Below are 24,611 nucleotides of genomic sequence, written 5' to 3' on the forward strand. Positions count from 1 at the left end.
ACTTTTTAGCCCAATGTTCCCACGGGATAGGGATAAAATCTCGAACTAATAACCGCTGAGCTTAGTCATGAAATGTGTTTTTTTTTTTTTATTTTTATTTTACCATTTTGTCGACATAGTTTACGTATTACGTAACGGTATATAATGTCCATTGCACAAATGACAGAGTTTCTGCATGATGAATTGATGAGCAAAGTCCGCGGACGGACGGACGACAGACAGACAGACATGGCGAAACTATAAGGGTTCCGTTTTTGCCATTTTGGCTCCGGAACCCTAAAAATGTAGGTAGATTTCGTAAGTAAAGTATAAGTCAACAATATTTACATTGCCCTTTGATTCACTCAAGCTAGTTGTGTTCTTTGCATGGCGATAAGCGGTCGCTAATATTAATATCATACGTAATATATATATCGCACCTGCTATTTATACACGCTCACTTTTATTTATTCGGTAGTGTTGTTTCGCGCTAACACAATAGACATACGTGCTACTATTTCGTATAAAAACACCAAAATGGCTCAAAAAGTATTTGTTGTGGGTGTCGGGATGACGAAATTCACAAAGCCCAGCCCGGACCGCGACTACCCCGAGATGGGCAAGGAAGCTGTGGAAGCGGCGCTCTCCGACGCCGGCGTCAAATATGATATAGTGCAACAAGCCGTCTGCGGGTACGCCAAAGGAGACTCCACTTCTGGCCAGCGCGTGCTGTACCAAGTCGGAATGACCGGCATTCCCATCTACAACGTCAATAACAACTGCGCAACCGGTTCCAGCGCGCTCTTCCTTGCCAAGCAACTCGTCGAAGGTGGCATCTCCGACGTCGTCCTCGCCGTCGGCTTCGAGAAAATGGCCCCCGGAGCTCTCGGCGGGAGCCCTTACAACGACCGCACTCACCCCCTTGACAAGCACACCGCTAAAATGGTCGAACTAGCTGGCATGGCAAAAGCACCTATGACCCCTCAGTTCTTCGGAAACGCTGGCATCGAATACATGAAGAAATACGGTGCGACAGAATTACACGTAGCGAAGGTGGCCGCGAAAAATCACAGGCACGGCGCTAAGAACCCCCGCGCACAGGTTGCGAAGGAATACACGGTCGAGGAGGTTCTTAGTTCGAGAAAGATCTTTGGACCGTTGACGAAGTTGGCTTGTTGTCCGACGAGCGACGGCGCCGGCGCGGCCGTGCTCATGTCGGAGCGAGCCGTCGTCCGCCTCGGGCTCCAGAACAAGGCTGTCGAGATCGTCGGCATGGAAATGGCCACGGATACAGCAGAAGTATTCACTGAGAAAAGTCTGCTGAAGGTCGTAGGTTATGATATGACTGCGTTAGCCGCGAAGCGTCTGTACGAGAAAACGAAAGTATCTCCTAAGGATGTGAATGTTGTTGAGCTGCACGATTGCTTCGCGACTACTGAGATGTTTACCTACGAGGGTCTGCAGCTGTGCGGAGTGGGGCAGGCCGGCAAGTTCATCGATGACGGGGACAACACGTACGGTGGACGCGTGGTGGTGAACCCGAGCGGAGGGCTGATCGCCAAGGGGCATCCTCTGGGAGCCACCGGGCTGGCGCAGTGCGCTGAGCTAGTGTGGCAGCTGCGCGGGGAAGCTGGTGATAGACAGGTTAGTAGCGTTATAAGCTTGTTATTGTTTCACTGTCGGGCAAAGGCCTTCTCCCTTGAGCTTCTAATATTTTTGTCTGTACTTACTACGCATACATATATCTAGACAGTCGCTCCAGAACTTATCTAAGTCTTGCTGCAGCAGCAAAATAATAGATTAATAGGACGATACTGAGCGAGCGCACAAGTGCTCACTTCTCTAGGTGTACCCGGTATACGTGACCAACCCAGTCCCACATAAGCCTGGCTCTTATCTTACGTCTACGCTTCAAGTTTTGGAGCGCAGCGTGGTGTTCCGGATCTGAGGCCATATTGTCTACCCCTCTAACGTTTGCGATGACATTCAGCATCTCTTTCTACTCTCGTCTTATACCGTGTGACAGAAAGAAGTAGTGAAAACGATTGTGATTCCAAGTGTGTCAGACAATAAAGCCTCTGATCCTAAAAAAATATTAAGCTCAGCTTAGATCTGCAAGAAAAATCGTGCAAGTTGTATTTACATTGCTCCGCTCGGCTGACCAAGTGAATTGACGACCATAAACTTGTTTGCTTTCCGGCCTCGCGATGTAATGCAACTTGCGCAATTTTTCTTACAGGTCTAAACTGGGCTATATGGATGTCAAGCTGGTTGTTGCGTGCATGTGCATGTGTGTGTTATGTCAGATTTAGTACTACCACGCCACGAGTCACCAGTTAGCGCTTGTTACCATACATGCAAATTTGGCCATAGAGTTGCCACTCTTTTTCTCTTTGCTCCCAGACTTCAACTCGGTCGTCCGCAGCTCAGTCAAGGGCATGTTTGGGCACCATTCCGACCGGGCACGTACAAGTTATCGACAAGTTTTTCCGCTCGAGTTATAATGAAAGGATTGTCTACATGAATATATTAGTTGCATACATTTGTGTAAATAAAACTTTTCCAACATTCATTAAAATGTAGCTGGCCGTGAAGTTTCCGTTAAGACAGAACGAATCACCAAGAAAAAACTTGTGAAATTTGAACTGAAAACGTCATTACCGATTGCCGTCTCCACTCCAGTGACAGCGAAAATGTTTCCTGCGTTTAGCTTTTTTCTCGTAGTTATTACTTTATATCCTGGCTACGTGAGCTCATGGTACATGTACCCGAGCGAAGACGTGTTGACGGACGAATACTTACTGCCGCGTCAGGACATAGGGGAACCATACGAAGAACCTGACCATGGCAACAGTACCCTTAAGAATACTCCGTACCTCTACAACGACCATAACATCAGTACCCACGAAGAATCTTTAGCCACTCCTACAAACTGTCAACATACGGACAAGATGCGATGCCACTTCCCGCAAATAGATGCCATGCTTCGACACTTGAAAGAAGACTGCGTCGACGTTTCGCTCGCTTCGCTCACTCCATTCAACAGAGGCGTGTCGCTCTTCGCGCGATCTCGCTTCTGCATCAACACAGCCGGCACTTAATTTTTTAGATGTATCTGTTTTAAGAAATGAAACGTTAGTTTGATAGTGCTATTGATTAGTTAGACAGTATTATTGTGTATCCAATTTTAATTTATGATAATGATTTTAAATATAAGGTACTTACCTACTTTTAAGTAAACGTGGCGTTTTCTGTATCTCCTGTTTTTTAACAGCAGATAAGTTCAAGATAAGATAAGGTAAGGTAGGTAAGATAGATATGTGCGTTCAAGGTATTGAATGCACTAACGCATCAGGGGAACTGGACACGGGACCACCCCTCATTTCTAACCATCAGAAATCTTCAAAGGATTCCGTCTATTTAAAGTAAACGTGACGCAGTAGTTTGAAATTTGGGGGTAAAAGTCTGCAAAAGGAAGGAAAAAATCCAGCAATATGAAAGTAATGCTGAGCGCAACTACACTTGGGAGCAAAGAAATCGAGCTACCCTTGCAAATTTTTACGTTACCATGATAACACTTACGACCTAAAAAACAGAGAGTGGCTCGATTTCTTTGCTCCCAAGTATAGAAAAATTAAGTAATCCTACAATTCGCTTCGCTTCCTCGCGCATCACTGGTGCGGTGGATCACGACCTTCTTTTGAGAACTAAAATGTTTTATGAAATTTAAAAACGAAAACAACAGATTCGTTTCAATCGTAAAGATAACGGCTGGCTCTCTGATTAAGTATCTTAGTTGTGACGATAACGTGACTAAACCAAATAAAGTCGTTATCGTGATAACAATGCTTCGTGCATTATTATTATATAAGAAAAGATACAAAATATTATTTTCACAACGACTACATTCAAGACATAAAATAAAGACAACAACGCGTCTTCGCTTGTTCACTATCAATCGATACGCGCTTGTGTCAACAGGTGTTTCGTAAAACAAAAACCAAGATGCCGAGAAAAGTGTTCGTTGTAGGAGTTGGTATGACCAAATTCCTGAAACCAAGTCCTGACCGGGATTACCCAGAGATGGGAAAGGAGGCCGTGGAAGCGGCCCTGGCCGATGCGGGCATCAAATACGACAAGATCCAACAAGCCGTCTGCGGATACGTGTTCGGAGACTCTACGAGCGGTCAACGCGTGCTTTACCAAGTCGGTATGACTGGCATCCCTATCTACAACGTCAATAACAACTGCTCCTCCGGCTCCAACGCTCTCTTCCTCTGCAAACAATTGATCGAAGGTGGCATCGGCGATGTAATGCTTGCGGTAGGCTTCGAAAAGATGGCGCCTGGACCCCTTGGCAACGGCGCCTACAAAGACAGAGCTGATCCTCTAGGACTACACGACAAAAAGACAGACGAGCTCATCGGTCTCGTCAAAGGCCCGCTAACTCCTCAATATTTTGGCAACGCTGGGATCGAACACATGAAGAAATACGGAACGACTGAAGTGCATCTAGCTAAAATAGCAGCCAAGAATCATAGGCACGGGATGAAGAACCCACGGGCACAGAGCACCAGGGAATATACTGTGGAGGAGATTTTAAATTCTAGAAGGATCTACGGACCCCTAACTAAGCTGGAGTGCTGTCCTACCAGTGACGGTGCAGGAGCAGCGGTGCTCATGTCGGAAGACGCCGTGATTCGTTTAGGACTGCAAAGTAAAGCTGTTGAGATCATAGGGATGGAAATGGCGACAGACACGCCAGGAGTTTTCACGGAGAACAGTTTAATGAAGATTGCCGGGTATGACATGACCGGGCTGGCTGCAAAACGCATTTATGAGAAGACTGGTGTATCGCCCAAGCAAGTGGATGTGGTTGAGCTCCACGATTGCTTTGCTGCGAATGAAATGATTACATACGAAGGTTTGCAGTTGTGTGGGGAGGGCGAAGCGGGGAAGTTCATCGATGCTGGTGATAATACGTATGGTGGGCAAGTTGTGGTGAACCCGAGCGGAGGGCTGATCGCCAAGGGGCATCCCCTGGGAGCCACCGGGCTGGCGCAGTGCGCTGAGCTGGTGTGGCAGCTGCGTGGCGAAGCTGGCGATAGACAGGTCAGATTAACAACGGCAGATACACATTTATACTGTGAGAACACACACAAACCCACCTTGATTGGTGGTGATCCACCGCCACATTCTAACGACACATTTTGAACTCAACCAGAGTTCATCCTCAGATCAACACAACCGTTCAGACAATAGGTACCTACATAAGACACTAGACGTTCAGACAATAGACGTTACCATCGTAAGGCCGCGGGTGAGCTAAGTCGAGGTACGACGGTACGAGTAATTGTTTATAATTTCTTGAAAAATTTGTCAGTGTCTCTGGCTAAGATTTTGAACCGAATAATCTTCTTAGTTATAGGTGCCGCCAGGCTCTGTAGATCTTTTGTTGGTAGTGTTGTGTTGATGTTATGTAGGTATGTAAAAAAAGCCGTGGTACGGTGGTAGGTAGCCTAGTCCTGGGGTTTGTCCAATGTGGAATTCAAATCCAGGCTCGCACCTCCGAGCTTTCGAAATTACATTTGAAATTTACCACGAGCTTTACGGTGAAGGAAACCTGCAAAGCAATTCAATTGTGTTTGTGTGTGTGTGAATTTCCCAACCCGCACTGGGCTCTATGACTCTCTCGTGGGAATTATGACCCAAACCTCATACTGAGAGGGCCGGTGCCCAATAGTGGGCGTGTGTAAGCAGAGATGAGAAAGATGATGTAATTTGTGTCGTTCGTAATTTTGTGGAGTTTTCCGGTCTGATTATGTATGTACACACCCATAGCACAGTATGTATAACAAGTTTTCCCTACAGTAGGCCGACACCTTTGAAGTTGAGCGATGCCTCAGCCTGTATAGGTATACTCGTATTTACGCAAGTAAGGAAGGGTTGTCACAAATTGAAAATTTGGAAGGTAGGTACCTATGTCTTTTACGAATCGGTACATATTGGTATTGCGAATATATAAAACAAAATTAATTAGGGGTGGCGTACTTAACTTACTAGGGGTAAGAATTATTAAGTATAAAAATTTAAAAATATACTAAGTATTTTTGAAATAAAAAACTTTTTTCTACAAAATATTGTTTCATAGATTAGTAACCGATAAATACTTTCGGTTTCCAGACTTAACGGACTTAAAGTTCCTGTTATTGAATTTAATTAATATAAAAATATAATTATATGAAATAAAAAAGGAAGGTAACAAAATAAATAAAAACTACATAAATATACCTAACTATAAAAAGAAAACCTTTTTTGCCATTTTTGAACCCCCCCCCCCCCCTATATACACCTATGGGGAGGACTTTGTTCACAGATTACCCCCTCTCTGTGACTTTGTTGTAGGTATTTTATTTTGCTAACGTTATATCCATGCAAAATTACAGCTTTTTAGCACTGAATGCACTAACAGTCTAAGCTAAGCTGCGGACGGACAGACAGACAGACATGTCGAAACTATAAGGATTCCGTTTTTGCTATTTTGGCTACGGAACGGAACCATAGGCGGCCAAGTGCGAGTCGGACTCGCACACCAACGGTTCCGTACAAACTTGTAGGTATGGTATTTGACCACCGAAACTTCTGTTGCAGGTGCCCAACGCGCGCATAGGCTTGCAGCACAACCTGGGGCTTGGGGGTGCCGTCGTCATCACCATGTACCGCAAAGGGTTCCAGAACACGTCTAAATTATAAGCTGAAAAAATGTATACTTACGTATCAAAATATATAAAGTTTAAATACATAATAGTTATTTGCTATAGGTAATGCAAATTTCTCAGAATTCGTCGTCTTAACAGGATTTTATTATAAAATAAATCTAACCTAAGCTTAATCAATCATCTGTAGATTGCACAAACATAAAAATATTCCAACAGTTTCACCAAATTATGTTATGTCAAATGACCATTATGTATTTCGTCCATTATTTTTTTTCAATTTTCCACCCACCGGTTGAATATTTGCACTTTAAAGTTGAATATTTTGCAAACAGCTCACTGAACCGAAAAATCGTTTTAGCAACCCCCTAATGATTTTAAAATACCTATCCAACGATACCTTACACTACAAGGTTGGATGAGAAAAAAAACAACCCCACTTTAAGTCTATGGGAGGATTTTTTGAAATTTTTATTGTACCATTTTTTCGGCATAGTTTACATACATATTCGTGCAAAATTACAGCTTTTTAGCATAGATAGTCCCTGAGCAAAGCCGCGGACGGACAGGCAGACAGACAGACAGACATGGCGAAACATAAGGGTTCCGTTTTTGCCATTTTGGCTCCGGAACCCTAAAAATTATTGGAATATCGCTTCGCAGCACTTCAACATCTGATTATTTTTGGTGTTTGTACTTATAAAAAATATATGCTATAGGTACATGTATATACTAGCTTTTGTCCGCGGCTTCGCCCGTGTGGAATTCGGTATAATAAAAAAATTTTAACAAAAAAGTAAAACCGACTCCCAAAAAATAAAAAATACAAAAAATGGAACCGACTACAAAACCCTTGAAAATATTTTTCTAGGTAAGTAGGTACGTACTAGCTCGAAGTCGGTGCCTCAGCACGAGCCAGCAGGAGTGGGACAATTCACAATAGTCGTCTACCTCACTTACATACTATGGGTTTCAATCCCTCCTGCTGGTCGTGCTGAGTCACCGACTTCGAGCTAGTACGTACCTACTTACCTAGAAAAATATTTTCAAGGTTTTGTAGTCGGTTCCATTTTTTGTTATTTTTTTATTTTTTTGGAGTCGGTTTTACTTTTTTGTTAAAATTTTTATTTATTTATCACTTTTTAGTGATTTGTAGCCAAAGAACATCTCACAACGATTCCATTAAGCTCAAACACGACTTAGTTACGTTGTTTTATAACAGAGTTCCGTTGCCTACCTTCTGGCTTTAGCATCAGATCAGTTCGAAAGAATCATCAACTTAAAGCTTCTTCTTAGTAGCTTATCTAGGTAAGTATATTAATCATGATAATTTAAATTTAACCCGTGCAATACTTGTTATTGATAGTAGTAGTTCCGTTGGTCAAATCTGGTCTTCATCATCAGTTCCACTTCACCAAATTATGATTTGCAAGAGCAAATGCACGAGTTACTGCTAAATATATCCAAATTACTATAGGTGTCCCTACAATATTTGAAGAGTTCCCTCGATTTCCTTAAGATCAGATGATCAGATCCTAATTTGCTGCTTATGGGACCTAATTGAAAGCATTCCTAGACGAACTCAAAAAAAAATTTCAAATCGGTTCATAAATGACGGAGTTCTGAGGTAACAAACATTAAAAAATAAAAATAAAAAAATACAAACGAATTGATAACCTCCTCCTTTTTTGAAGTCGGTTAAAAAGACAACAACGCGTCGATTTCGATTCGATTGCCAGTGCTGGTCTCTTTTTCTAGTTTTTCTGTGCATCCATGTCTCAGTTTATGTTTGTTTAGTTGTATTTATCTCGCTTTTTTAACTCAACTAGCTTACTGAATCCAATTGAGAAAGCGAGATATACTTAAATATAAAATAAATACGAACTTTGCCGACAAAATACGATGGCAAAGCGTTATTTACTACATCTGTATAGCCTATTGGAAGATAAAGCAGACGTCCGGGTGCTCGTCAGTCCCATTAGTCGTCATCTTTAATTTTGTGGCATTAGTGGGGTGTCTTCTATTGGGCATTTGGGCATTAACTTTTTCGTGGTTTTGTGGATTGTTTTTTAGTATTAATAAATCGTTAAGCATTCGTGTGACTTTATTTTTAATATACCCATAGCTAACCTACTCAATTTACTAGCGGTGTTAGGGGCGCCAGCCGTGGCACTTTGTACCTATTCCATTTTGACCACGCGCTTCCTAGATGGCGCTAAAGTAATTATTGCACACGGGCGCTACATGGGCTAAAGACGCCGCTCTTGGCCCTTGAGGTTTTTAAGGAGCTGGGGCGACGATTGAGGGAGAAGAGCAACGACCCCGCTCGGGGTCCTGCCTGCAGGGCTACTACGAAACTCGAAACCCGAAGTTCGTGTCGTGCGGTCCCTCTGCAGGCTGGCTACTACGAAACTCGGAACTCGAAGTTCGTGTCGTGCGGTCCCTTTTGCTCTCGTATTAAATAGTGTAAATGTCAGAGGGACCGCACGACACGAACTTCGAGTTTCGTAGTAGCCCTGCTGGTTAGTTCAGCAGGTCTCCATTGCTATTCAGCGGGGTAATGCTGCTGCTGCTGGTGTACCTAATGGGGACCTTTGGGTCGGACAGGATTCTGGACGGGCGGACGGGGATCGCGTATGTTAAAATTTGTTGTGTTGTTTATTTGTGTAGGTATTTTATACAGTTTGACGAAGCTTGTTGCGGATGTATCAATGTGTTGGTAAGGTTTTTAAATTATTGTTCCTTTTTTATGTTAACTGTTATTTTTTCTATTTCAATTAAATGAGTATTAATTCCAAAATTAATATTGATTTACTAGTTACTTATAGATCAGTAGGTAGGTACTTAGGGTACTAGGTAGTCATGTGTAGCTACTCCTGGCGCCATCTAGTGAGCAAGTATTGATTTTTGATTGATTATTTTTTATATATTCAAAGAAAAGATTATTGCTAGCTCAATATAATGTCATGGGCAGAATCTCCCAGAAATCGATTTGGTACGTAGTTAAAACCAGATATATAAATCAAGAACCATTAAAAATATTGAAATCCTTCTTTAACAAATATTTTTTGGGATTTTTCAGTAGAGTTTTATGCAGTTTCTGTTTATTATGACAAAAATAGTCGTGATGTGATCAATTTATCGCGGTTAATTTAAAAATACCAAAGATATTTGCGCGATTACCTTGCAACTTGCAACGTTCATAATAAAGTTTGCAGGTTGTCAATTCAAAGCTACAAACCATTTTTCGATCACTATACTCCATTTATTTTAACATTTGAAACTTAACGGTAAAATTTGCACACTTAAATGAAACAATTGAACTATTTAAAATTGTGTGAAATTCTATAATAAAAACATAATAAATAACGCTAATAAATGTACACTAGGTATTTTTAGTCCATTTGTGTTCGAAATATCGAGAAACGTGTTACAATTTGACCGTTAATTCAAACCTTAAATTAAACGGAGCCATTTACCACTAGCCAAATAAGTGGTCTATCAATTTTTAAACAAGTTCCTATCAAATGAGTATGTCGCTAAAGTCGAACTTTCAAGTTGACAGACACGTCTATTGGCATTATTGTTTTATGATTTGCAAACGATTATCAACTTTAGGGTGGTAGACCATATATTTGGCTGATGGTACCTGGTATCTTACCGGTGTCAATCCGGTAGTGAAATTAGTTAGTTAGTTAGTCCGGCCAGGATCTTCTCCGCATGACAGAACTTTTACGGTTATTTTTGGAATAAAACATTGTTTGGAAATCATTTCATTTTATTGCTCCACAAGGTATAAGCATTTTTTTCAAGTAAAAACACACTTCGAACCACATTACGAGCATGTGTGTGCCAACAGAACCATTTACCTTACATCTAATCTATCAGGTACTTTACAATATACAATCTGCTCCTGTTACCACTAGGTTTTGGCTTTACAGTAAAATATACGGGGATTGACGGTAGTCAGTAACTAGAGTTTCAAGCGCTCTAAATTGCTCAAAAACTGGAACAAGTTGTAACTAATATATCTCAGGACTGACCATTTATTGCTAGAAATTACCTCTACTTTTCGACAACATTATTGCGGCCATCATAAGTCGACTCAATGTGTGGCCGCTGCAATGTGGTCGAACGTCGAAGTAATTTTTAGAAAAATAATAGTCACTCAGGGCCTCAGGGCAAATTAAAAGTAACGACTGAGTTTTGGGTAAGGCTCACAAGCGTTTTGCCCGCCCGTTCCAGTGTGTTATGAATATTGATGCATACGTATGATGGCCCATTTCTACTAATATAAGGATGAATACTTCAGTTCAAAGAGAAACTATGATGTATCAGAAGTTGACGCAAATAGTTATTGTATGCATCAATATTCATAACACACTGGAACAGGCGGGCAAAACGCTCTGAGCCTTATCCTTTTACGAACGGCAAAGTGAGGCCGGTAAAACTACGCCCCGTAGTGAGCATACTTTACTCTGTGCAACCAAATAAAGTATAAGTAAATTGTATTAGCCAAGGTGATTAAAAATATAGATACGTGAACTCTAATACTTTAATAATAGGGTGCATGTGCCGATATTTTTGACTACCTTGGCCGCTCCGAAAAATCTAATGGCGACTGTACATGCCGTTTCCCAGTTTTGAATGGAACGGACCCATGGCTTCCGGTGGGTACCTACCGTAAAAGGCGACCTGATGCGAGAGTAAGTTCTTTATCGCAAACTACGAACTTCGGACCCTAGCACTGCGGTGCGGAAGGCAAGGAGAAAGAATCTTCACATTTTATTTGGTCTGGCACAATTCAGTTACTATTTTTGAGCTAAACTTAGAAACGTTCAGACTCAAGTTACAGCCGTTCAAAATTTTCTGTACGAATGTACGAGCGACATTTCATTTGGCCAGAAATCTTGAATCTACTGACTAAAACTTTGATATAAGGTATCAAAAATACTTCACTGATTGGTAATCTTCGCATGCCGTATGTTGCTTTTACTTCTACATAGAAATCCAACATTTAACGGTTCGCATGAAGTCGCCAATTGCAACAACACGCCAGCAACAGATGCGACTTTACGAAAATTACAAATCAGTTTTTGCGTTTTTGTATACAATGCAAATGCGTCCTAAGTAAAGTTAAAATACAAATTTCTGATAAACACACACAATTCATAATCATACAGGTTGAATTTAAATAATTTATTGTTACAGTCGCAAAAATAATATAAAAACTTTAATAATTAATCTACTGACAGTCCAGCGGTAGATGTCACTTGTGACACTACAAAGTAAAGATGATTGGCGGTACTCGCCAGATGGAGCCAGTTGCTAGCAATACGTCGCGGTCTTCACTAGTGACATCTAGCGGTAACTGACAAGAGACTCAATGTTACAAACAATACTCTGTAACACCTACAGCAGGAGACTGTTTAAACCCGACACTACACAAGGCGAGTAATGCTCACGCTTTTAATCTATCTTTACCATATGTGAACCGAAAGCCATATTGTCTAAATTAATAGGAATTGCAATCGCTTTCACCCCTTCTTTCTGTATATTACTGTAGAATGAGGGTAGAAAGACATAGTGAATGCGATCACAGGCGTCCGTGCGTTAGTCAATACAGCCTCTGAGTAAGCGTCGCGTTGTATAGTGTCAAGTTCATTTCGTCTCTAGCTTCACTTATTCATATACAGATGACATTTGGTGTTGCTAGCACGCAAGAAAATTGTGCCACCAATTGTCTAAACAGCCAGAACATCAACAGCCTTGAGAAATAATTTTGGACTAATTTGAAAGAGGGCAAGAAATTCCGCAAAAAAAGAAGTTTCGTTTGTAACTAAAATGTTGAAGCATTGTCGTGATTTTATACGTTCTTTAAGTAACCGCCACCTCTAGGCTTTATCTTCTGTTTGTTGGTGACACAGTCCATCTCTTTTACGCAACTAACTAAACTGGAAGAGATAATATAGAGAACTACATAAAAGAGTAGAAATTAAATTTCGTAACTGACACATTTTTGACGGTAAATGCTTGAGAATGGCAACAATTTCGTATGTAAAACTTATATTGCTTTTCCATTCGTTTTCTACTGTTTTATGTCCTACTCTAGATCAACTTTTAATGTTAGAGCAACCAATAAATACCACCATTTGCTAGCGTGGATGTTGCTGCAAAATTTAACGTCTAACGCTTTAAATAAATTATACTGCAAACAATGGGTTCCAAATATAATGCTTACAATAAATTTAACAAGGCAGTGACCATTTTTAAGAACGTTTCCAATGCGGAACCCTAATTTAATTTTATAATACTACCTAACACATTTAAGCTTAGGCAGAAGCGTTTTTATCTGTACAAGTACTTACTTACTACTGTCATTTAAGGCTAGCCACTTACACGTTTTTTAATCGTTTTATAAAAAGTATTAGATTCAAATTAGGATTAAAACAAAAACCTCGTTGTTTGAAGCATAATTTTTACTAAAAAGTATTTTTGTTTCTTTTTGTAGTGGCACGATTCATATGTGTTACCTTTTAATTAATATTGGCACTTACAAGACATTCATTCTTTTGCCGATTTTAAAACCTATGTGCTAGCTCTTACTGCATCCATGACATGCTAGTTTTTATTCTAGAATTGACAACTCTCCTTGTCGCACAGGCTAGTTAACTAGAGAGATAGAAAGAGTCAGAAGATGTACCTTCGCTATAACAGCTAGCACCTTAAGTTTTCCAAGACCTTTAATCAAACCACATATGCTATCCCAAATGACAGTAGTTGAGTAAGTTAATTTTTTTATTTTGCGACTTTCACATTTTACTTCACAATTGATGTATTTTATCAACAAACGTTCATTGAGATCACAGGTGTACAAATATACCCTGGCAAATCACCAATCACAATAAAAACTTTGTCTTTTTCTTTCGTCAAGTCTCTTTTTACCCGAGTAAAGTTTACAACAGAATCAATTATGAAGGAAAAGCACTGCATTTTGTAACTAGAGGCAGCACTCACAACTTTTACATGTATACAACAGGAATAACTGTTTAATTTAAGCAAATTTATTAGCCCGAAATCGCGTAAGGATTTTAAGTGTCTTTTAGAACACAACAGTTTTTTAATATGTATACTTTCATTGAAGCATGGGTTTGCTTCAACGATAATGCATTACATTTTACATAATTGGTAACAAATAAAACTGTAAGCCTTCAGTATTTTTCGGTTCTAACTATGTTATGCTAACAACATCAAATACTGCGTATAATATCTATTTGGCGCCAAATTGCTGTCAGGTTGAGAGTTGCCAGTTAACGAAAGGACAACGAAACGAACGAGAGTTAACGAAAGGACAATTGTTTTTATCGCGCCTTACACTAGTGTTCTAGATTTAACAGCCTGGCACACGTACCACTTCGTACTTAAATAATACGTTACATACATGTACAATACAAGTCCCTCACTGTCTTTTGAGTTTTAACAAAGATATTTTAAGAAATAAAAAAAACAACCTTCAAGAGTTACCTCCACATTAAAAGAATACTTGTTAGTTAGCACCATTAAAATATTTCTCAATTAAAAGACAATGAGACGACTTTTGTGAAACTTTTCCATCGATACAATGGATATTAACCTACCCTATGCATTAAAGCGATACTTTTAGGTTAAGTCACAGACTCGCAGAATGGCTAAGCCATTTTAATTTTATTTTTTTTAATTTGCAAAACCCAGATAAAAAATTTATAATGCAGTAAAAACTCCAATAAAACTAAATTAAGAACAGAAATAGTTGCCAATAAATACTAAAAATATATATACAATTAAAAACTATCAAATTTGCCGAGCCAAAATATCATAGCACCAAAACGTGTTACAACCACACTGACAGAAAAGTTTCAGTACAACTTAGCATAGTTTAGTTCATTATTTATAATGACGACATACAGTCTGTTTCTAAATTAACGCTAATTTATGTTTTAAACAATAAGTTATTTTCATTACACTCGCTTGGTAATAATATATTATTATTAATAATAAGTAAAATGGTAATTATTTTCTCAAAATGTCTCTGACTAGAGATATAGCCTAACCTAAAACTGATACTTAGCTTAGTACAACTACAGTTTAACATAGCACTCTTTAATAAGAAGAAATTAGAAATTTCACAATTTGTGGCATTTGAGCTTTGCCAAAGATAAAAATTTTGCTTCACTTAGGTACAGCGAAATTTTATTCCACTTTTCAAAATGTATAACAAATAATGACACACAATTTTATTGCGCTTCACGCCATCTCGCGGCCGAGCCGTTAATTTTGTGACGCCTCAGACAAAGTCATAGACAATTATAATCACACAATATACGTAGTGTTGACATTTTAAAAAATACGGAAATCACACGTATATCGTACACTAAGGCGTAACATGATAAAAAATATTTACAAATAAGTAATGAAGTTTACTCAGTCGTATTTATGGGCTAAAATAAAATGCACTGTTACTGGCAAAAGCTATACAATTAATGTGAAATTGTTTTCCAGCGTCTGCACTATGGTAACTTAGTTACGTAGCTTTTATTTTAGTAACATTTTTCGCAACAAGTATAAACATAAGTGTGTACTCGTAAACGATTGTTTTACTCTTAGGTTTTACTTTTAGGAGAACAATACTCCCCACAAGGAATCTTATAGCGCAGACGCTACGGCAAAAATTTCAGCAACGTATTAAACGAATTGCTTTAAGTTGCAACATGTTAAACTGAGAAATGAATGCGGGCACAACTCGGAACCGTTCTTTTAGACTTGTCGGACCTCTAAAACAACAATGATTTATATGCAAATTTTCACCTCTTCGAGAAAATGCGAGACTTCTTTTTTGATCGTTTTTCGATCTATAATTGAATTATGCCATTGTTGCAATTATGTCATTGTTTTTTTAGAGGTACGCTGTGTTGCGCTAACCGTACCTATTAGTTCAAAGCATACAAGATTGGTTTTGGAATTTTCTGATAGCGGAATACAGAGTTGAGAAAATAACCATTTGAAATTAGGCTCCATTTTGATGGTCACTTTAAGTTAAGACTTTAAATGCGTAACGATTATAGGTACTTAAATTTAAATGTCATCAAAATTAAGAGTGCAAGTACTTACCTAAGTCTTATTTGCAGTCATTACTTTTGCACTCTCACAAAACGCCAGCACAATAATTTTGTTTTAATTTAACAATGGCAATGTCAAGAACGGTCCGCGTTAAAATTAATCATCTGAAATATCAGACTGGCATTTTTTTTATTTTAAATTATAGATTAGGTAGTCGTTGAGACTTAGTACATCAAAATTGCGCGATTCATTCTTAGATATCGCGATAAGCAAGAACGCGTGAAATTTATGAAACATATCGGACACACCGTTAAGCTACAATTGATTTAATCACTTTTATTAAGGTTATAAGTCGCTTACTGAACTTTGCCTACGTTATCTTATTCTTTACAACCAATTAAGAAGGCTTAACCTTTACACACAAATGAAAACCCATCGGTAGTTTCAGGCAGTGACTTGTCCAATTATTGCTCCAAAGACTCCAAAACAATTTATAAATCTAAAACGTAATCAACAGTTTTCCCTTACTTTTAGCCAAATATAATATTTTTTATATACAATGAGGTAGAACGTGGGATCATACCCTTATTAAAGGTTTAAAATTGTGTCGGCCTCGACCCCGTGGCTCGCCAGCCGAACGAATGCTCTTTGAAGAGAGAGAAAGAGAATAAATAACGAATGATTTCCATCATCATTCATTCCAGGAGGCGTGATGGGCCCTACTTAAGTATAGCTGACATCAGGCACAACACGATTTCTATAATTTCCAAATCTTCTGGCCGAAACATTGATTCATCTCCGTACAACTCTTCATGTAAGTTTTCTTCGTGACAGGTATAGGTACCATTTATGTATGAGTGCGATTACTATTATTATTTGGTATGGTTGAGGTTTTATACAGAGTTATTTACCGTAGAAAAATACAAAGAGGTGAGAGTAACCTTAGATAATGAGCACTATAGTACGTACTTCACTATACTCGTAAGCACTCACAGATGGCCAGCGCATGCGAGTAATGCTCCCGCCGCAGCGGCTAAACTGGAAACACTAAAACGAACGAACCTATTGCAAAAAATTGAATAATAAAATAACCCTGTATAAATTATACTTATGGTTGTAAGTGTTAAAACTATTTATATATATTTATGTGAGTATTCGGTTGATTATTGAAAAAGCAGATTGAGGTTTTACGATAAGGTAACAGATACCTCGCAGATGGCACGACGAAGAGACTACAAGACTGTACAATATAATGTACAAAAATAACTAAAATAATTTCAGTAAACTGTACTTGATATGATTATGTACATCAGATAGACCTTTACGGCCTGTAATTGCTACTATTTTCTGTTTGGTAAAATATCGCCTCGACACTACACAATACCTACAAAAACTATTAATCATGTAAGAGTATAAAGTATAAAGGGTAGAAGTTCAGATAAACCGTGTCGAACAGTGTCCTAAGAGTGAAAAGAAGTCAATCATTATATACATGACGGTGCGGCGAACGACGCGTTCGGAGTCGGTCAGCACCTCAAAGTTTTGTACTTTGGAGACGCAAAAGTCACTGAGCGTTTGTTCACGTCACTAGAAGCGGTGCCTCGTGATGACCCGCGTCGGTCAACAGGGCGGGTCCTCCTCCTGCTTGGGCGGGGTGGCGTTGGGCCGAGGCTTGCCTTGGTCGGTGTCCGCGAGACCCTCGCGTCGCGCGAACTCGGCCTCGCGGGCTTCCAGCCGCGCCTCTCTGCGGACCAGGTCGGCTTCCCTCTCGTCTAGACGCCGCGCGCGCTCAGTCAGCCTCGCTTCAGCATCGAGCAGCCTGGCTGCTAGCTCTGGGTCGGGGTGGGGCGGCGGCGACGTGGATGACGTCACGTCATCTGCTGGCGGCGTGTGCGGTTTCAACGCTACGTTTGGCTGGAAGTCCCGTTCGAACCGAGTGCAGTCCGCTACGCGAACCACTCTTTCCGGATGCTGGAGGATGGGTTCCCTCTTGCCCCAGGGCCTGAACGCGGAGAGCGTTCTGTAGTGCATGTATGGGTCCACGTATAGAGCGTAGCTGTAGTCTTCGCCCCTGGCTTTCTTTGGGGGAGACTCAGGCGGCTCAGGCTTGCACACCACTGCCTCGACAACCTGTAATTGAGAGAAGGGCAAAGTGAGACATTTAATACGTATAAGAGCAATGTTGAGATTGTTTTTTTTTTTTTTTTTTTTAGGTACTATCAATATCGTTCAATTTAGGGATACTCTTTAAATAGCATAGTCAACTAAAAGTACCCAAGGTTCATACTTAGCGGTAATATAAGACTAAAATAATAACCCCGCCTTTGGGTAGTCGGGTAAAAACAAATTATTGTTGTTGTATTACGCTTGGTGAATGTCAATTAAATGATGTTTAGTACTAACTGGTATGCCTATCTATAGGCTTAGTTAGTTACACTCGATGATAGAAGTAAACTCTATAGGGTCCTGAAGCAACTTAAATTTATTGGCATTGTTTTTTATCACGTAAAGACAAATTCCTAATCGCGAACTAGCCGCTCTCGTTATCTCGAAAGCCCATTCGTCTTCTACCTCTGGGGGGCAGACGCGCGTCACCCCCCCGGGGGCCGTGGGGGTTGCGGGTGGATGTAGGTCGCGGCCGGGGCACAGACGACCCCCAGACGCCAGCCTCGCCCGCTGACAACTTATTGACGGACGAAGGAACGTGGCAAGAATGCTTATGGAATTTCGGCCCAGTTGTTGATTTCGATAGTGTATCGATCGATTAACGGCTAATGTAATGAACGTTGTATACACCAAATACAGTTCCCTAGTGCGTTCTAGTCGCACAATTTTCGAGTCATAATGTAATGTTTGTCATAATTTTCGTTAGTAATATTTTTTTCCCGCAGAAACAGTAGGTACATTTTTCAAAATGTTTTTTTATGTGACCTGTAAAACGCTGGATTAGGTTAGTTTTATAACAATTCTAAATAATTGGTGGACTCAAAGAAAAAAAAGAGTTATGGCAAGCAACATTATAATGACAATCATTAAGGTTAGTGTTGCCCAAATGCAAGAACAAGACGAGACTTAGCCAGTCTTGGTCTTGGTCTTGCGCCAATACACCTGGTCTTGGTCTTGGTCTTGGTCTTGCGCTCCCAGTCTTGGTCTTGGTCTTGGTCTTGCAGCAAGAGTCTTGCAAGTCTTGCAATTACCTATTAGTCTTTTACTATTTATTAAAGTTTACTTTAAATCTTAGAAAAACGTATTAGAATTGGAACATTGTGAGCTTGAATTAACATAGCCATAGTAAAGATCAAGCAGATTAATAAATAACTGAAGATTTGATAAGAAATTCGAAAAATCAACTGACCTATATGTCGTTTTCCATGGAAGTAACTGTTTCTTAATAAACATTTATGATTTATAAGCTTACATTTGCTAAAACATGTAAAAAAACAAATTAATTACAATAACTTGACTGTATTTTAAAGAACAACCTACTTGTACAGACGCGACGCGTGAATAAAATATATGTAAAGAATTAGTGCCAATCACTATTCTTTACATATAAGTGAATGTTTTGGCGTACATCTATACTAATATTATAAAGCTGAAGAGTTCGTTTGTATGTTTGATGACAGAAGTTTTAAAATAAATAAATAAGTCCTGAACGTCACTATACCTCCAAAGTTACTATTCCTCGTGGACGAAGTCGCGGGCACAGCTAGTAAATACTTACTCTCATCATCTCTCTCAGAGATATTCGGGCTGGTAAGTAATACAAAACTCTTATCGCAGGCTTTTTATTTTATTAGTAGGTAAGTACCTACGCTTTTATATTATTTTATTAGTTTTGTAGAATTTTTTTACACGTTTCAAGTATATTTAAAAGTGGCTACAATATTTATTAAACGGGTGATATTTGAACACTTTTTTGCTATTTTTTCTTGTAAAAACTTAAGAAATATAATGACTAAATGTACAATAATAGTACCTAAGTAATTAGTTTAAAACCATATAAGTAATCAATATTATAATATATACTTACTAGAATGAATTAATATGACATCTACTACCTATCCTTACCATTTTATCCTAATCATAATACCTACTACTTGCGTGATCAGTATAATGTATTCATTTTCATTCTAAGCACTCTGAAACTTATTTATTCTTTGGAACACCTGTAGGTACTCTTAAAATTCGAAATTATTTTGCATGAGTATACCTACGCCCTATGGCGGCAATCAAATAGTGTCAAATGTTATGATTTCGGCGTGGCGGCAACGATTGTTTTAGATTTCAAAAGAAGCCGCCGGCGCGTGTATCATAACCATGTACTTCCGAAAAGCGGCAAATTTCTTTGAGAAGTAAGTACAAAACCTTTGATGCCGCATTATCAAAGTGCCGATGGTTAAAACATAACTATGCATGCACTCAGTTTGATTTTAATAGATATTTTTTATTCGCTATGTTTATGGTATTAGTCGTAATGCGCATAGGTCCAGTTTTTCATATTCTTTGATACAGTTTTTTGCGTCTCATAGAATTCCTAAGCGTACTGTACTGACCCCACACTTCGTGTATTAAACTTTGTGAATTTATTTTAATCATGAGTAACCTCTTTGGGAAATTTTTTTGTTTGAAAGTTGATAGCAAGAATGTCAGGGAGAAAAAGAAGGGATTCGGTTGTCAAGTGTGATGGAAAGAAAATATGTGCTAACCAAAATAAATAAAATTAAATGTGAATTCTTTGATAACGCAATGAAAAGGCCTAGAAATCCATATATTAACTTAAAACCAATAATAAAAAATGGAGTACGGAGTTTACAAACGGTTTCAGTGAAAATTAAATAAAATCTAGTTTGACAGCCGTTGTATAGTCGCATAGGGAGGTCCCTACGTATAGAATTTCAAACTCCGAACAAAACATAACACACGGAGTTATAATCAATGGTTGCTGCTGATGTGATCAATGGATTACTATGCCTTATTGTTGTGATAGAAGTGTAAATAGGTGTCCAATAGTGCAAGGCTGTGTGTGTTGCTGACGTGAGTTATTTACAATTGCTTTTGCCCTTTAATATTATGAGTTTCAGCGGACTGAGTGGCTACGGGGAGGATAGTGACAGTTGCTGTCATCATGACGAGAGGAGGAGGGACTGGTTGAAGACTATTAAGATGCGCAAGCCTGGATGATGGCGTGTAAGTTGAATTTTAATTGAATTAAATAAATGTGATTTTATTGAAATATAATAATTATGAAAACGAAAGACAAATTACTCGAGATTTAATGGAATAATAAACATTGCTTTTAACTAATTGCTCGAGCTTGCTCCGTGGTTAATATGCCCCAAAATACATAAAGCTTTGAATTGTGCGTTCCTACAAAAATATTTAATTTCATGCTGGCGCCGACGTCCAACATGATGGAGATATCCTGGCTGACTGTGTGGTGTGATGTGCAACGGGACGTGATTGGAGTACTGGCGTGTGGTCCGAATGCTGATGGCGTTTTCTGGATATCCTTAGCTAAGTCCTTTAACTATAAAATCGTACAGTTAGTCATAATTATATTATGATTTACATAATCTGACATTTGTTGTCACAATTTTATAAATACATACAAGTCGTAGACATAATGCCTATGACTTAAATTTAGAATTTATAATAAATTCAAACCGAAATGGAACCGCGACATTCTTGAGATCTCATTTCAAATCGGTCTTTGGTTCTATACGAACGTATACAATAATTTTATAAATAATTTATCCGTGTTCTAAAATTTTAAACATTCGAAATATAAAGAACAAATAACAGTGGTCTAAATTCAAAATACCTAAATTTAAATATTTGAAATTTAGAAGTCAGATTTAAAGAATCGAATCTATTCGAATACGATTACTGTTCTGTCCTGCTGGCGTTACGTTGTGTTACGAAGACATCGATTTGATGATTAAACTTAATAAATATTACCTTCAATTGATTTAAAAATATATTGCCATTGACTGTACCGGAACTACCACCATTACGTGAATATTATAGTGACAAGCTATTATTTTTACGAAATCATCCGAAGCCTGTAAGTGATAAATAGATTATTATCCATTTTGGTAGATCTTAGAATCAAATATAGAGGCTCTAAGATTAACGTGATTGGGATATTAATATTTAGCTTCAACCTAATTTATAACCGCTTATATTTTCTCAGTGTTTCTTCCAATTTGTCCTTTCGTATTTGGCCTAACTTATCAAACAAATCTATTTGGAACTAGAGTGGGGTTGTTTCACGGTCTCCATGGGAACTAACTTCATATCCGAACTCTCATTTATCCTATAACCTTACTAATTCTATTAAGGAGACTAGTAATGGAAATACAACTCATCACATCTATACTTATTATTGTACTCGGTTGATACTTATTGAATGAAGGTAAGCGCGTGACAGGCGTGAACTTTGTTCTAGTTGACTGAGTATTAATGGTCGGTATTGCGGGCAGTAACCCAAGACACGCTAGGCTCTACAGACTATACAAACCATTATGGCTGATGCTTTACAATGGAGTCTGTAGATTATTCCAAATTGTGTTTGGGGATCGAGGTCTCCAAATACATGTGGTCACCAGGGGTCAACTTCACCTCTGGCCGCTGAATGTTGCTTCCTCTTTGTCGGACTAACCACCCGGCAACCCGGATTTCGGTCCGATGGGGTGCGTACTTACTCACTTGGTAATAGGGCCAAAGTGGGGTTGCGGTTAACAATGTCCCGTGACTAAAAAGTGGCGTTGGGTGTCCTTGTGGGACATGTGGGGGGAAGGAGACCCTCGCTTCTGGTTGTGGACGTAAATTGTGAAGCGCACCATAATAACAAACATTATTTTGAGTTGTTCTTCCAGACACTAGTCTGTTAGGGAACGGGGAGTAGGAGACCGTAGGTGCGTAGGATAGTCACTCCGTGGAAATTATAGGCATTAATAAAAACCTGCTCCGGGAGTGACTATAACATTTTCAGTCCTCTTAGTCATTAGAAGACTAGAGACGTACGTAACTGACGAGCGACCTTAAATAATTTCCCACGTAAGGTGCCGGAGCAGGCCGCAGGGAGGTGACCAGCAAGAGGGCGAACCTCATGGATCACGGCGGAGGAGGGGCCGGGTCGTCACGGAAAAAGCACCTCTTCTCTTAATAATATTATTAAGGATTATAAGCGTTACTAAGCAATTGTCATAATAACCTTAACTGTATAAAAATTTAATCTTAGAGTCTTCATATTCCAACTCTCCTTTCTTTAAATATATATATTTATATATATACAACGAGTAGTTCACTTAATTAGAGCCTAGGGCTACCGTGGATTCATACAACTTAGGGTTCTTACCAGCAGACGATGGCCGTAATTATACTTAGATAAAAGTATATAAATAAAAATATAGTGCCTACCCCTATTGGGAACAGTACAAATTGGTGCCGTGACCAGGATATTGAGTCTCAAGTAACTGCTCGTTGAAAGAAAAAAAAAAAAAAAAAAAAAAAAAAAAAAAAAAAAAAATTTTTTTTGCTATTCATTGCTTCAAAATTGCAGGTTCGAGATGATCCAAACCGGCAAGGAGGCACGTACTAAACCGAAGGCTACCGGAGCAACACCAGGAATAGTTAAAAGGACGACACCTGCTACTGGTCATTCGGCTGCGGTGGCATTCACGATGAGGAGTATGCGGAGGACGATTGGACAATTACACTCAGAGATATCAGGACTGCAAGGGAGATTGCACGATGACCCGATATGGGATAAGGTTGGTAGAGCGAGTCCTCAATCCGCGATATACCCAGTGATAGATGGAAGGTTGGATAAGCCCAAATACCCCGGAAGGTACGACGTACATCCAGTTACCTTTATAGAAGACCTATTTTCATACTTAAGAAGATTGCCGACAAAAGAACATGTAGTCGATAATATTATAGGGTGTTTAGAAGGAGATGTCAGAAGGTGGGCGAGAATTTATAAGGATCGTTGGGACAACGAGGAAGATTTTAAAGCTGACTTCATGGATACTTATTGGGGAGAACCAGAACAAAATCAGTTAAGACGGAATATAGTGTGTGGGGTGTGGGAGAAAACTGCGTACAAGTCCATGATGGGGTATTTCATCTCATTAGCAGGACAAGCAAGGATGCTGAGCACACCCTTGATGGAAAGTCAATTGGTTAACGACTTGATGCGTCACTTTCCTAGGGAAGTACAATATGTTTGGAATATGAAGAAAGGAAACACGATAATTGAAGCCACAGAGTTCCTGAGGGATCTAGACAATGTAGATAAACAAGATCGTTGTTTGGAGAATAAGAATACCAGCCAACCTCTGTCAGGGGTGAAGCGAAGCATGGTTATGATGGTGAGACCAGAATCTGGGGGCAAAAGATCGAAGATTATTGCTAGCCTAGGAGTGGGTAAAGAGGAAGAAATGAAAAAGGGAACGGAAGGTAAATTAGATAGGCCAGGAGTAGGTTTTATCCCTGAAGACCCAGAGCGTCAGCTACCGGCTATTTTCAACAAATTTCCTGATTTGTCTCCGAGGGTAGGAGGTTATCCTGTGATAAATGAACATATACAAAGCTTTATCACAGCGTCACTGTTTGATGAAGGAGTTTCCTTTGAAAGAGTAGGTCATAAAGTTAAGGCTGAAATTTGGATAGAGATTTTAGGGATTAGGACACGCTGTTTGATAGATACCGGGAGTGAGGTTAGTTGTATATCAGAGGAATTATTTGAATCGTTACAGTTGAGAGGGAATACTAGATTTCCTTCATTACCGGTAAAACCTATACAGATAAAAG

At 39.3% G+C, this 24,611-nt stretch overlaps 2 protein-coding genes across 3 annotated transcripts in view; one reads left to right on the forward strand and one right to left on the reverse strand.

Moving 5' to 3' along the window:
• The first annotated feature begins 239 nt into the window (after positions 1-239).
• On the forward strand, positions 240-7,511 carry LOC141440743 (sterol carrier protein 2-like). Of its 2 annotated transcripts, none has more exons than XM_074105289.1 (2): positions 240-1,623; positions 6,631-7,511. In XM_074105289.1, the coding sequence occupies exons 1-2, from the start codon at positions 517-519 to the stop codon at positions 6,730-6,732; spliced, it is 1,209 nt and encodes a 402-aa protein (XP_073961390.1). In that variant the 5' UTR covers positions 240-516; the 3' UTR covers positions 6,733-7,511. The 2 variants fall into 2 exon arrangements, with proteins under 2 accessions (XP_073961390.1, XP_073961389.1); XM_074105288.1 differs by lacking the exon at positions 240-1,623 and adding an exon at positions 3,784-5,091 and having other exon boundaries at positions 6,631-7,510.
• A 5,597-nt stretch (positions 7,512-13,108) lies between these two features.
• Positions 13,109-24,611, reverse strand: part of LOC141441334 (ski oncogene-like) — a 116,688-nt gene continuing 105,185 nt past the window's right edge. The window contains exon 2 of the mRNA XM_074106038.1: positions 13,109-17,921. Coding sequence (XP_073962139.1) covers positions 17,412-17,921 — 510 coding nt within the window. The 3' untranslated portion in view covers positions 13,109-17,411. The remainder of the gene's footprint in view (positions 17,922-24,611) is intronic.

Source organism: Choristoneura fumiferana, chromosome 23, assembly GCF_025370935.1.
Source record: "Choristoneura fumiferana chromosome 23, NRCan_CFum_1, whole genome shotgun sequence".
Lineage (NCBI taxonomy): Eukaryota > Metazoa > Arthropoda > Insecta > Lepidoptera > Tortricidae > Choristoneura > Choristoneura fumiferana.